Below are 14,718 nucleotides of genomic sequence, written 5' to 3'. Positions count from 1 at the left end.
CTCCAGTTGAGGTCCTGTATTATGCGAGAATGCTGTGGTCTCTGCTCATTGAACACCTTGAATGCTCTGTGCAAAAAAAGAAAAGAAAAAAAAGCCCAATTTAACAACACTGCATGCAACTGGGCTCTAATAATTTTATGTGCCCTCAGTAATGCCTCAAGGCCTGCTGCCCATCATGATATTTGTTCTGTAGTTTGGGGATGGGAAAGCGATCGTATAGGATATATAGAGGGTAAAACACATTGCACGTATATGGGCACTGTGTGGCCACAGCCTGGCTCTGAATCCATCAGTGTTATCTTCTCCATGGCAACTGTGTGGCTGGTGTAGACTGCTGTGGTTCGTGGTGTGTCTTGCCCCTGCAGTGCAGTAAACCCAGTGCTCTATTCAATCAGTATGCTGTCGAAGTCAGACTTTAGATAATGCACATACACATCAGGGTGTTGTGGTCTGTTTTGTTTCAATATCACTTGATTGTGTATGTATTAAAAAACAAGTAAAAAAATCCACTCATGTATAAGATGAGGGCCCTAACCTATCACAAAGTAATGCCACATACAAACCACAACCCCTGTTTAGCTGCTCTGTAATAGAAAATAAACATGCATATCCTTTGGTCTGCTGCAGAACCTCAGCTAGAGGGCAACGGTGGGTTTCTGAACAGTCAAACTTGTGAAATGGTCGCACTATGGTTTTGATGTATCATGGAGCAGTTAAGGCCACCCAAGGACATTCAGGGACGCAGCTGAAACGAAAAGGAAGAGGAGAGCTTCATTATACGTTTCAGTAATTAAACTCAGAACAAAACTGGAATGTGTATGTGCTGTCTTTTGCTTAATATTCTTTCCACACTTTCTCTGCACCAATTCCTCTATTTCTGTTCAAAGCGGTCTGTTGTACAGTCCCTGTGTTAAAGGTGTTCTCATGGACAGTTAAAGGAGAAATGAGCTTCTATTTACCCAGAGTTGGACTGAAAACAGTGAAACACACTTGCAGACACACTCTCATCTTTAGATTTTCTACTAAAACTCACTGTTGTATCTCTGAGCACAGAGCAGCTATACTTTTACATTTGATTATGCTGCCACTCTGTGGCCGAACCAAGAAGCACAATGAGGTCTGACAAAAAAAAATCAAAACCTGCACTCATTATTGTGCACTATGCGGGTATGCAAATGCCTTACAGACTGAAATCAATGTGAAGAAAATGAATTTATAATCCCCAATTAAAAGGCCTCAAAGAAAACATTTTTGTCATAAAATGCACATTTGTACACTGTTAAGCAGACATTAAACATACCTGCAAGATTACATGTGACAAGCTTGTTCTACATTCATTTGTGATTTGTGTTAACTTGTAATTATTTTAAAAACAATTGTGATGTGGAAGATACAGACATTAAAATAATGTGAACATATTTTGCCACGAATTAAAAAGATTTTGAATTAAGTAAATTTTCCATTTATTAAAATATTTATCCTCTATAAATGTCTCACCAATAGGGGCGCTGCAGTATTGCACCAAAATGAATCTCACTATGTGTTACTTATTCTTTATTTAATTTCAACACAACTGTACACAATTCTTGTTTTCGCCATCAAACTTGGTGTAGCTGTATAATTGAACAGAAATTGGATGAGTACACACAATGTAAACTTTCTATGGAGACAGTAAAAATCTTAATGGTGATAACATTTTGCAAACCACATAAAACATTTGAACAATTAAAATAAAGCTCACTGCACTTGGCTAAAACACAATGGAACAAATAGAAAATCAGAAATGCAGTTGTAAAAAAGCTGACAAATACTAAGCATTTGCAACAATTGCACTCGATTGACAGTTTTGTACAACATATGCATGCTCTGCATCAACTAACAGTACACAAAGTCACGTTGTCTGTAATATCTGATACTATGAAACACTAAGCAAGGTGTTTGCTTTGCTCTGGCTCACATTTTGTACAAATACCACAAAAAAAAATACATTTTTTTCTTGTTTTATGTAATGCAGGGATTTGGTTTTGTAGCTGGATGGTGAATGGTGGTCCTAAAATAGCCTTTTTTTGTTCAGTCATCTGAGCAATGCCTACATTCATAATTCATGTCGAGTCATATCTCTATTGTTATTACGCTAATGAAGGCTTTCATGGGACAAACACTCTTGGTCACTGTTGCTATGGAAAAATAGGACACTAGAGGTGCGCTGTGTCTTATAGTGGTAATAAGATGTTAAGAGTCCAGATAACGAATTCAACAATACTGAGGAGACACAGAGTGGATATGGAATTTGATTAGTCATGGCTGGGGGCTAACAATGTGTGTGTGTGTGTTTGCACTCCCGTGTGTCATGCCTGACTCACACATGAAGAAGCTCTACGTAACTAAAACAACATGCTTTTGAATTTAATTTTATTCATCTGACTGTGGGACATAATTTACCTCACAATTTTGCCAAAGACTGACAAGCTTATTCGTTGCACATTAATCATAATCTGTCCCTGGTTCTGGTTTGTGTGAGGGAGCCTGCACATGTAGGTTTCATAACTCATACAGATAGTAATCTGACTACAGTGTGAGAGGGAGTCACAGGATGGCAGGATGAACTGTGGACTCCCAGAGCAGCACAGCAGTGATGATGATAAAGGAACACCAGAGCCTCTCGAGGATAAGTGTTCTAGCCCTTCTCAAAATTCACATCTCTCAGACACCCAGAGACAAAAACAACACTTGAAATGTGGCCTTCCAAGTGTCAAGGATTATAAAAGAAGGATGGGTCAGTGTCAGCATACAAATTCTGGAAAGAAGCTTGCAGTGAGAGGCTGCAGGGGACAAACTAGAGGACAGAGCCTTATTCTCAAAGTCAAAGAAAGTAGAGAAATGTCGGAGTCACCAAAAGACCCAGACATGTGCAATCTATTATATTTTTAAACCCTTTTAAAAACTCTCTCCCACTGCTTCCAAAACAGAACAGTAACCCATCCTCTTCTCATAACTCTACCCAAATGCGGGGAAATGGTGGCGAGTCAACAGATGACCTGTAACACACTACAGCCCCTGGAGAGGTGAGTAAAATAATACTTTGTAAAATATCATCTGAGCTACTGTTATACTCTCAGATGACATAAAATACATGATGCTGAGACACTACTCAGATTTCATGTTGAATAATTTAGAATCATGCAGTCTGGCCTTTTTGACACTAGTAGTAACTGTAACAATTGCAAACAATTAAAAGTTACATAATACACTTAAATGATGGAAAACAGAAATTCAGTCCAATAAAAACAGGCATACAGTGACATTTATGTAATTATGTACAAAATTGTAGTATAATCAATTCTATACATGATAGCAGCACTTTGATTCGAGGCTGGCTTGGAGTATCAACCATAGCCATTACCGTTAACAAAATATAAATTATGTATGTAACTATAATGAAGCAGAATAAAAGCAACACAGACCTACATTTTGGTTGGCCACAGACTTAACATTGTTATTCACATTTGCATTTTAATACATTCATATTAAATGTAAGACGTGCACACTGCCATCACATTAAATTACACTGCTGTACAACAGAATAAATGACACTGACATTCATTTAACTGAAAAGAAATCATTACTTATTTACACGCCAGCCAAACTGAATGACTCTAAATATAAAATAATCTGACACCTCTATTATCTGTACAGTTATACAGTCAAAACATTCCCCAGAAAGAAACTGGAGAAGCTATAGAGCTATAGAAACTTGGCACAGGCCTTCTGCTATAAAGTATGTATATAATCCTCGGTCTCCAAGTGACATTCATATCGCCCAGGGGACCAGTAAGTGGGCGTCAGTGTCTGTTCTACCACGTCACAGTCAATACACTGAGGTCCAGATTTCATTATCATTTCATTTACAGCACAGAGCAAACATTTGACCTTCTGATTATGTTATAATGGATTTGTTTACGGTCAGGGAAACCCAACAATGAATGAAGGTGGATAGAGGAACAGTGCAGTTTAACATCTTTGTCATTTCTGTCTGCGTTCCCTTTTGATTAGTAATTGAAAAGAGCAGATAGTGTTCAGTTTCACAGAGATGGCTGTCCTATGAATTTCCCTTCAGATACTGGTCTGCAGGTCACCATTCAGCAGAGTACTTTGGGTCTCCGTGGGGTCATTCATCATGCGAGACTTATCCTGTCGGCTGTCACTGCGCTCAACCTCATCTAGCCCACCCACCTTCTTAAGACAGAGAACATTCTGGAAACTCTTTTTGAAGTTCTCTGACAGGAAAGCGTAGAGGATAGGGTTGGCACAGCTGTTGGCATATCCTAGAACCACCACAAAAGCGAAGGTGCTCCTGAGGATGGGAGTGGTGCTAATGGTGCCTGTTACTGAGGTGACATTGAAGACGTAGAAAGGCAGCCAGCAGAAGACAAACACTGCCACCACAATGGACACCATCCGTGTCACCTTTCTCTCTGAACGCTTCCTCTTGGAAGAGCTCACCCGAATGCCTGAGGACTTCACCTTGATAATGATGAACAAGTAGCAAAGGCAGATGACCATGAGGGGAAGAAAGAAGCCGAGAATGAAAGTGTAGAACATGAAGGCTGTTTGGTAGGCCTCTTGAGGCTCAGGCCAGACGATGGTGCAGAAGCATCCATCATGCTTTGTGATCACACCGCTGTAGATAACGATGGGCAGGTTCACCATCAGAGACACTCCCCATACTGTCAGGTTGATTGTCTTGGCCATGCGAGGCTTGCGCCACTTTGTGGACTTAATTGGATGCACTACAGCCAGGTAGCGGTCGATGCTCATGACCATCAGGCAGAAGATGGAAGTGAACTGGTTCAGGGAGTCAACGGTCATCACTACCCTGCAGAGCACTGGTCCAAATGGCCAATGGACCAGCGCAAGCTGGATAGCAATGAAAGGCAGGCTCAGCATAAAGAGCACGTCAGCTACTGCCAGGTTGAGGATATAGATGTTGGTGACTGTTTTCATCTTGGCATAGCGCAGGATGACGTATATGACAAGGGCATTTCCACAGAGTCCCACTGTACAGACCAGAAAGTACATGCAGGTGATAACCACCGTACTGGTTCTGTTGAAGCTGTGGTCTGTGTAGTTCCCAGGGAGGTCTGACTCATTGCCCTGCATGAAGCTGTCATACATGAGATGCTCCGACAGGTTGGGAGGGGATGATGGAAATATCCAGGAGTCCATTATGCCTCTGTCTCTCGGTCTCACATAGATTATGGCATTCCACCTACACATGAAGACACGTCAACATGTCAATGACAGAGTAAAATACTTAAAAATGACGTAAGCCATTTTCACAATCTTGAGACTTATGGTCTATAGTTTACAGAGCATAAAATAATGATTACATTTGATATTGATACTAATTTTGATTTTATGCCTTCTAGAGGATGGAAGTGAGAACCTGGAACATCTTCTTCATCAGATATTAAATGTGATCTCTCTGCCTTCCTCCCCAGACAACTTGCAGATAGATGTAAGTGTGTTGACCCAATTGATCTGAATGTAATGAGTGTAATGTAATGAGTTCAAATGATCGACAAAACATGGTCCAATAATGTTGGTCACGAGTTCTTTTCTAATAACCCTTATGACCCAGGGGATTTTATGAATTTTGCATTTAAATCCTCTTTCCTGAGAACACACTGATTGCACATATATTATACATATTGCGCATATGTAGAGAAGAGCACCCCAGAAGCTTAAAGGCAGTGCTTACCCCCTAAAACAAAACCTTCATTGTGTGTTTGTTTGGTCAGGCACTGCCACCAAGGGAAATCACTTCACACCCTGCAGTCATAAGATCTTCCTGTGGAAGGGCTTGCCCTTCACATGCTGCTAAATGATCAGCTATGACTGGTTACACTGAATTCTTTGCTGACACATTTTTTCAATTTATTAGGGGGTGGGCATGGGATGTAAATTAATCCCAGCCTAAGTAATTGAATGAGGGCAATCACTGTACTACCAATCGCCTTGCTGCAGTTAGATTGAAGTGCTTGTCACTGCCAATGCACAGGAGGCAAAGCTAGTCTGACAACTTAGTTTGGGGCCAATAACATAAGAGGTTTTCTTATGCCGGGTTATCATTTTCTCCATGGCAGCAGGATAAGATGGGCGCTGCCTGGAGTCTTATATGTCTGGCAAACAGCCGGACAATTGTTGGTAAGGGGTGTTGGTTAATGTGTCTGTCTGAGTCAGGTGAACGGACAAAATATTGCATAAGGTAACTGATGGAAAAATGCTGGGAGAAACATGTTTTGTTTGTCTTGTATAAGATAAACAAGCATGTGATCATTTCTTATTCCTACAGAAAACAGAGCACAACAGACCACCGAAATCAAGCATTATGTCCTCTATAGCACTTGGATTATCAAATCTATCAGAAGTCACTGTTTTTACTCTCATGTGTTTTCAAATCTGTTATGAGATGATGAATATTACTTTATGAGTTCCTTTAGAAAAATGTTTTATTTTAGCTACTCGACATACTGTGCAACAAGTATCCTCTCAATAAAAAAGAGCCAGTACCTACAGTCAAGATAAAGTTAAAAAGTGAAAGTGAAATGACATCAGAACAACTAGAAAGATACTATTTCAATAAAGTGGTTTCTTAAAGTTTTTTCTTGCAGTGTTTATTTTTCTTCCTCTGCTCAAGGCCACTAATTGTGTCTCTCACCTTTGCTTTTAGCAGGATAGAAAATGGAGGGTCAGCTGAATAAATCATTACATGCTGAGAATTAATCATGCAAAAGCCAGTTTATGGAAAATGAGAAGGAATTGAAATAATGCTGACAAATTCTGAACAGACTCAGGTGAGGATAATGTTTTTGATTTTGTGATATGAAGTAAAATCAATTTGTTGCCAGAAAATAATGATTTTACCGAAGACAAAACTGCCTGCTAGAACAATGAAACATTAGGAACTGCAAAGACATTTAGATGAGTGAATTAATTGAGCAGGTTGAATATTTTGCTTCACTAAATCTACCTGAAATTATCACTGGTGATATACATCTACTGACATATGTGCATCTCATGTGACAGTTCGCAAAATGCAACTGGACAATAACAAAGTCAAAGTCTTACCTGTGGTTGGATTTAATGTTAGTGTTGACAAAATGCTTCTTCTGTATAAGAATTGAAGTATTTCAGTGCTTTCGGTACATTGATCTTCTCCATGAATGCATATTCCTCAAGTTTTTTTCTCAGCAGCATCGAAGTGGAAAATCTCTCTGCGGTGTGAATTTTACTTTTAATAATCCCATAATGTAGCCTGCATTTCGAACGAGGAGCAAATGACACGCACAGAAAATAAAAACGCCACTTGCTTGCCTGTGAAAAAAAGAAGCTCCAATGCGCTCCTGCTGTGATGCGCACCGTGAGTGTCTCCAGCTGGAGAGCGCGTAGATGTTAAAGGACGCACAGACAGTAAACAGCGCCGAGGAGGTGCTGGAGACACTCACTCAAAGCGAGGCTGCCTCCTGTGATACTGATTTCCAGTCCTGCATACTGATGGTACTGATTTAAATAGAGCATAATGCATGCACTGAATTTTGATACGTGGTAAGTGGACACCAAGATTAAAAATATGTAGATGTAAACTGACATCAATTGACAAAATGAAATCTTATTCGGTCATTCGGGCGCATCACAACTTTCCTTCTAGGCGTAATGCCTTTTCCATATTATGATGATTGATTGACACTGTGTTGTAGGCTACTACCCAGAAAGGGCTCTCAAGAAAATGTCTTTGATCACGTTGGCCATCAAAATACTTCCCACTTCACAATTACAACCAATTTAAAAAGCCACTGGTGAGTAAAACTAGCAGGGAGAATAATATTTTTCAGTTATCACACTGATTTAAATGTTAGAACTGAGCAAATTGGCTACTAAACCCCACCTGGTCAGATGCTGTATTGCAAGTCCATGCTCCAACACCCCTTTTAATTTCTTTCAAGCCATCAGAGGCAGCACTAAACACAAAGATGCAAAACGGCTTTTGAAATTACCAAATGGGTGGTGGTCTGAAAAGTGAAGCCAATGTGGAACAAAAGAACTCCAATGAGAAAATGACCCTACTTCTAACTGGTTTCATTACAGTAAACCCCTTCCTAATGGGTTTTTGGTCTCAATCACTAGTTTCAAGTTTTCCTCAATACAACATGGTGTTCATTTAGTAAATGATGCTCCCATTTAAAGTAAAATAAACGATGAAGCAGGGTATGCTATAGGGCATGGCTACCTTGATACCTACTACCAGCGAAAGCGTTGATGAAGTAACCATGGTAACCCACATATTAACAGTGTCCATGTATTAAATCTGTTCATCTGTTTAGCTATAAGTGAAGCGCGCTGTAATAAGTAATAATAATAATAATAATACATTTTATTTGAAGGCGCCTCCCTGGGCGCTCGAGGACACCGTACAAAACAGTAAATAATAAACAAAACAATAAGAAACAAAACAGAGTAAGGTGAGGTAGTGCAGTTAATTTACCCTGGAATAAAGTAAAGTCGGCAGACTCTGATGACTTTGTTTCTCACCAGGGAAATTACAGCACTTTCCACCACAGTCGGCTGTTAAGTTTTCCCAGTACATTTTGTTTTAATTGCTTAAAGTCTGTTTTTTTGCCAGCAAAAAAAAATCAACATTAGCACCGTTAGCCATACTGTAATGCACCATGCTAACCAAGCTAGCAGCTAGCGAGGGTCAGCTCCACCCACTCATCACTTTTGGCTCCTTAAATCAAGATGCTGACAATAATATCGCTTACCTTGAGGGCACAAAGCACTTTACGTCCTTTTTTTTACAGTCTATGGAAAGTACTCACTGTCCATCAGAGAAAGTCATGTTTTAGATGAGTGATTAATCAACCAGATAAAAGTGTCAACACAATGTTTGGAAGGATTGCCTCAATTTTGGGGTCTATCACTCTCTCCACATCAGCTCCTTCAAAGAATTGGGGTTTCCTGATTTTCTACAAACAACAAACATCTGGTTATGATGGTGAGTAAACAACCTACATCCAAAAAATACCCTAACAAACTTGTGAGTGATGTCACTAGGTGTCTATATTTTTCTATATCCCAGCCCCTCAGCTTCTAATGGGGATCCATCCCAGTGAGTGCTGTTAACCTTAATGTTATGTTATTTTCATTATGCAAATGTAAAGTTGTATGGACGGGATTAATCTGTTGATAGAAAGACAGGTTTTGATGTATATTTGTGACTGTCATTTCATGTTGTGTTTGGCCTCCCTGATGTCAGTGTGAGTGTGTGTTTTCAGCAGTAATCATGTGTCAAAAGATTGTAAATGTTTTTGCAGATTTGTAACGCAGCTAGAAAGTGCAGAATTGTCTCTTTGTCAAAAGTAGCTTTAAAAGCCTTAGTACAAGCTGTCCTCTAAGTGGTATTTGTGGCAATATGCCAGTGGTAAGAAAACCAAATTATAGCCTTCAGGCATGTCTGGGGCATTGGTCAGTGTGATGGAAAACCATCACAGTGCTGTTCAACTTCCCCTTACAGCTACTTAGGCTATTGTACTTGTGGAGGGTGTTATCAAAAGTGCAACAAGTCCTGCTGCCCTCACACTTTTCTACCTGCTCATGGACCTGCAATGTGACGTTTTCTGATCATCCCCTGTAAACTCAGATCATGGTTTCTGGATTTCTGTAGTTTCGTAAGTGATATACAATATGTATGAACTGTGTTTAGGTTGGTTACCTTTAGCTTAGGTTGGTTTACCTTGTATTTTTGTAGTGTGATAATGATGACATGACTCACACATGTAAGTTGAATTTTCAGGCCTGCTTGCCAGTTGCAGTGATCTTTCTACTTAATAAGATGACTGAATGTCAAATCATTCAACTTAGAAGTCTCATCATCTGCTCAGCTGTCCTGAGATATGAAAAGGTCCTTGACAGAGCTCATCACCTCAAGTTATAACATTTGGAGGAAAATTTGTTTTCAGCACCTTCCAAAGAGCCTGTTTGATTCCTCCTTTGTCACTGCAGAGTGGGATGAGTCATGCACAGCTCTTTTTGAAGTGTTTTTGACAAACAGAAAATGTTTTCGCTGATCTGTAGTTCCTTATTAATTTGAATCAAGTGATGAAATAGAATATGTCACTCCTTTAACTTTCTGTGTTGCCTGACTATTGACAAGTGGGTGCTTAGTTGATATCAGAGTTATTATCAGTTATTGTCATAATGCAGTGAGCATCTAGAGCTACCTGGTGTTACTTTATGTTTCGGAGGAGATGTGGCAGTCCAGACAAAAAAGAAGTTATATTGAACTCATCTCTCTGATATGTTGGCAGACAAGCAACATTTGCAATTTCTATGATTACATGAGTACTGTATTATCTCTAGCTTTTTGGTTGTCAACACATACTTTTCTGAGCTCACCTTATGATTTCACATTACTTGGCCAAAAAGTAATTAAATGAGGCCCTGAAAACCAGCACTGATTGTCAAAGAGAGACAATTGTAAGACACAACCGCAGCCTGTTTTAGGTTCTCTGAGTCTCTGTGAAGTCTTTGTGCCGACATAAACCTTGCATGGAGCTGGCAAAAAGGTCATGGGGGAAATGAAACAGATTAAGTATAGGGAAAGCAGTGATTTGTTAGTTACCTTGCCACAAGGAACAATCAATGACTCATTAACGTGACTTGTGAAATACAACATGGGTAATCTAAAGCGATGTAATCATTCTCCTTTGAATGTTAGGGCTGTTTACGATTTTTCTAAAATTAATGGTACACACACACAAACCAAAAGTGTTCTCCAAGTAGCGTTGTTTATCAGTATTTTCCCAGAGTGAAACAGGCATGCTGATACATAGTGTCACTGACGGTCACTGCTGCCTTGATGGCTCCCTGGTTTAAATGTTTCTGTGTTTCTTTCCCTGATATTGGTTATATAATGCAGGAGAGAGCTTGAAGTCACCGTCTTTATTTTGCTTTCTAATTACTGAGGCATGATCAAGCACCTCTCTGGTTCAGACCCCGAATTGAAAGGATAGATTATTCTTCAGGCTGGGGTAAACTGACAAACAATTAATTGCCTGAGGCAGCTGCAGAATATTCAACGGATACCACTGATGCTTGGGCATTTCGACTTTGCTGTGAGAGAAATACATTATTTAGGCATATTGGAAGGTATTGTTGCAATATGTTGGCAGTGGCACAGAACAAAGGTGTTATGTTCTGCAGTGGCTTTAAGCCAACCTTCTCTCATTTTCAGGTTTAAAACAGAATAAGATTGTTAGATTTGGTAATAATGAGTCTGATGAAGTTGCTGTAAGGTGCAGTGTGAGCTTGGTGCTATAAACTGTGATGTTCTTCCATCTACAACGGTTACCATACCTGTCTTTTGAAAATGCTGGATGTTCATTCTTTGCCAGAGAGTCTCTTAGTTAGGGGCTAATTCGTTCAATTTCACATACTATTTCTTGGATTGCTCAGTGAGTCACTTCATAGATTTTGTCCATTCAATTTATTTTAATGATACTTTTGGGGCTGATTGACTGAAAAAATAATCAACTGCAGTTTTATTATCCATTATTTATTATCCATCAAATCTGTGTCATACACCTTTGATTATGTTACTGTACTCATCTCAACACCCCAAAAATCTTCAAACATTTTTCAAAACTGTCACCAGTAATAATGAATCAATCTGAAGCATATGTTAGTAGGTTTATCTGCATTTTTTTGTCCCCAGATTTAGAAATCAGAAGTGTAGAAATGTGTTTTCTGTGGTCTTAGCATAAAAACAACAATCCATGATGTTGCTTCACTTTCACTGTGACTCTTATCTAAAAAAACAGTCTCAGTCACAAGCCTCAGACAAGCTGTACAGTCTGCCCTATGTGTACTCTTTACACATTGCTGTTTATTTACATAAAATGAGTCTGGCTGCTGTGATAACTGTGTAACTCTAGCTCCAAGGAGACACAATTGTGGTGACTGGGTGAGCCTGAAGGGTGTTGTTCTATCCACTATTTGTGTTTTTCCAATTAAATTTGCCATATACATCCTTATATTTAGTGAGCCCTATTCTAAATTGGTAGACTGTCACTGTCCTTTGAAACACTCTCTTACCACACATACCTTTTCCTTGAGTCTTTATTGAATTTATTTTAAAACTTCCATGAAAAAGAGGCTTTTGAAGCCCCTGACTCCATTATTATGGTCTCTCTTGCTAAATTTGAGCTCCCTAATAAGATTTGAAGACATTCGGTAGATTTCAGTAAGTTAAATGTTTTTTGATAATGATACCTGCCCTGTTAGCACAATTTAGCCAAAGTAGTTATCTGTAGTACATGAGTGCACCACTTTGTGTTCTCAGTAATCTAGTGTTCACTTTAGTTTGAGGTAATGGGGTTACAGAGTGTGAAAGGCAACACCTCGCTCTCCTTATTTGGAAGGTCCTGATTTGAAATGGAAAAGATGATCATAAGCTGCAATATTTGTAAATGGTTTATTTTGGTTGTTGATTTGCCCGCTGCTGTAGATTTGAGGTTGTGGGAACTTGAGTTGTGGTGACTTGAGTTCAAATGAAAATGTTCCAATCTATCAGCGTGACATTTTCAGTTTTGAATGTTTTCATGAACCACAGGTATGATATCATTGTGCTGTTCATCTCTCCAGCTGGTCTTGACAGAGAATATGAATACTAACTAATTCTACATTTCCCACAATAGACATATCCATGACGTTTGACAAATTGTCATGCTAATCCAAATTAATTACACATTAATCTGTATGGTTGAACTGCTTCATCTAAAATTGGATTATAAATGAGTTTGTGATTGAATTTGTGGGTCATGTTGAGATGAGACGGCAGTAGGAGTGTTGGAGAAAGAGCAAATGAATACCTCTGTCTTTTATGTGTTGTTGAAACTGATAACTAGCTTATTTTCAATATGAATAACCTGTCAATCAAACACAGGTATTTATTATGAATATATTACAATAGAAAATTTAAATACAGTTATGTCTTTGTTGTAAAGTAACATACTCCATCATAAAGGAGACACTTAACAGTCACAACCGCACAGCTGCTGCTCTACATCTTGTCACCTGTTTGTATATAATAGCTGACAGCTGGTCAGCTCTGGTGTGGCTGTAGTCGAGTGCTCAGAGGCTTGTCACAACCCATTATCTGGCATACAAAGCAGCCGTTGCTTACTTTTTTTTTGTTGTTGTTATTGTTTACGGTGCAGAGGAGAGAAAGAACTACTGGTCTCAAAACTGTTAAGTGTGATTGATTGTGTTTGCTGCAGATTGTGCCACCAGACTTCTTAAGGCTCTCAGGTTCAATCCTAAACTCTGCTTTAATCCTCTTTCGGGAACAATTGCAGGCGTTAAATCTCTTTTATCACATCCATTCTCAAAGCATTAGAGATCAAACTGAAGACATATACTTTGTGAATTAGATGAGACATTAAAGAACATCTAGAGACAGGACTTGCAATCATTCCTTGTGGAGTCCTTGTTGCTATTTTGGTCAGAACGTTGTGTTTTTCTTTTTTAGAAAGAAGAAATACATTTTCATTTTTGTTTTATTTCCTGTTGAACATGCTAATTAAAATGCAAATGAAGCTTTTGAATGCTCAACATTATTTTTAGGCTTCATGATCAGTACCGTATCTGAGCTTGGCAGCCTACTCACAACCTTTAGATGTATGTAGGTTTGCATCTGAACGTCTTTATAGCAGCATGTCTTCAGGGTGAGTGAGACTATAGAGTACTGAACATTAGTCCACAAGTACTCCACATTTACTCTTCTTCTTGGTACAGATTTTAAGGGACTTGAAATAATTTTCATCTACTTTTCATCCCAGACTTCAGAGAGAGTTTTTGAATTTGGTAGTTATGTACCAGTATGAATTAAGACTTTAATTATCAAGTAACACTGAAACAAATGATCATACACCCTTTTTCTGTTTGGCTGCAGCTAGTAACCATCCATTTGAGCCTTGATGTTCCTATTTTCAAAGTCGCCCTGCAGTGAATAATGTGTTTTTCTATTGTCACCTGACTATGATGCAGAATGATGCATCGGGTGACAGTAGAAGGCTGTTTTCAAATTAATGTGCCAAAGGAGGAAAGTTTCTCTTTGGTCATTAAAAATATGAATTTAAAGCCTATATCTGTAGATATAGGAAGACCCAGGACACGTTGGAGAGACTATGTCTCTTGGCTGGCCTGGGAACGCTCCGGGATTCCCCAGGAAAAGCTGGACGAAGTGGCTGGGGCTTAGGCTGCTGCCCCCGTGCCCCGACCCCAGATAAGAGGCAGAAGATGGATGGATGGATAGATGGAAATATTTAATATAAATATTAAATATATTTCCTTCAGGCCTTTTACACAGGTGACACAAATGCTACACATGAACGAGACCTGCTTCAAACATGTGAACAGTTATTGACATTGAGGTATGGCTATTCATTCAATTATGATAATATAACTGATGATACATATACCTCAGATAATCCTTTTCAGCACACTTGTTTGCTTCACATCTGTATCTGAAAGTACAACCTGAACAGTGGACCTCCTAGTCACTATGAGCAACTTCCTAATCTCATGAAACCAGAATTGGTTTTCACTCTGCTTTTCAGAGCCCAGAGTTGATAGATAATGCAGTTCATGGAGGGAGGC

At 39.1% G+C, this 14,718-nt stretch overlaps 1 protein-coding gene across 2 annotated transcripts; it reads right to left on the bottom strand.

Moving 5' to 3' along the window:
* Window positions 1-4,113: 4,113 nt before the first annotated feature.
* LOC128378644 (somatostatin receptor type 2-like) lies at window positions 4,114-14,516 on the bottom strand. 2 transcript variants are annotated; one of them, XM_053338210.1, is made up of 2 exons: window positions 14,469-14,516; window positions 4,114-5,154 (listed from the first exon to the last, which is right to left on the bottom strand). In XM_053338210.1, exon 2 carries the CDS (start codon window positions 5,077-5,079, stop codon window positions 4,114-4,116), a length of 966 nt encoding a protein of 321 aa, XP_053194185.1. In that variant the 5' UTR covers window positions 5,080-5,154; window positions 14,469-14,516. The 2 variants fall into 2 exon arrangements, with proteins under 2 accessions (XP_053194185.1, XP_053194184.1); XM_053338209.1 differs by lacking the exon at window positions 14,469-14,516 and having other exon boundaries at window positions 4,114-5,226.
* Between the last annotated feature and the right edge of the window lie 202 nt (window positions 14,517-14,718).

The sequence above is a fragment of the Scomber japonicus genome, chromosome 18 (genome assembly GCF_027409825.1).
Source record: "Scomber japonicus isolate fScoJap1 chromosome 18, fScoJap1.pri, whole genome shotgun sequence".
NCBI lineage: Eukaryota > Metazoa > Chordata > Actinopteri > Scombriformes > Scombridae > Scomber > Scomber japonicus.
Note: the sequence above shows the minus strand (reverse complement) of the source record. Positions and strands in the feature narration are given on the sequence as shown.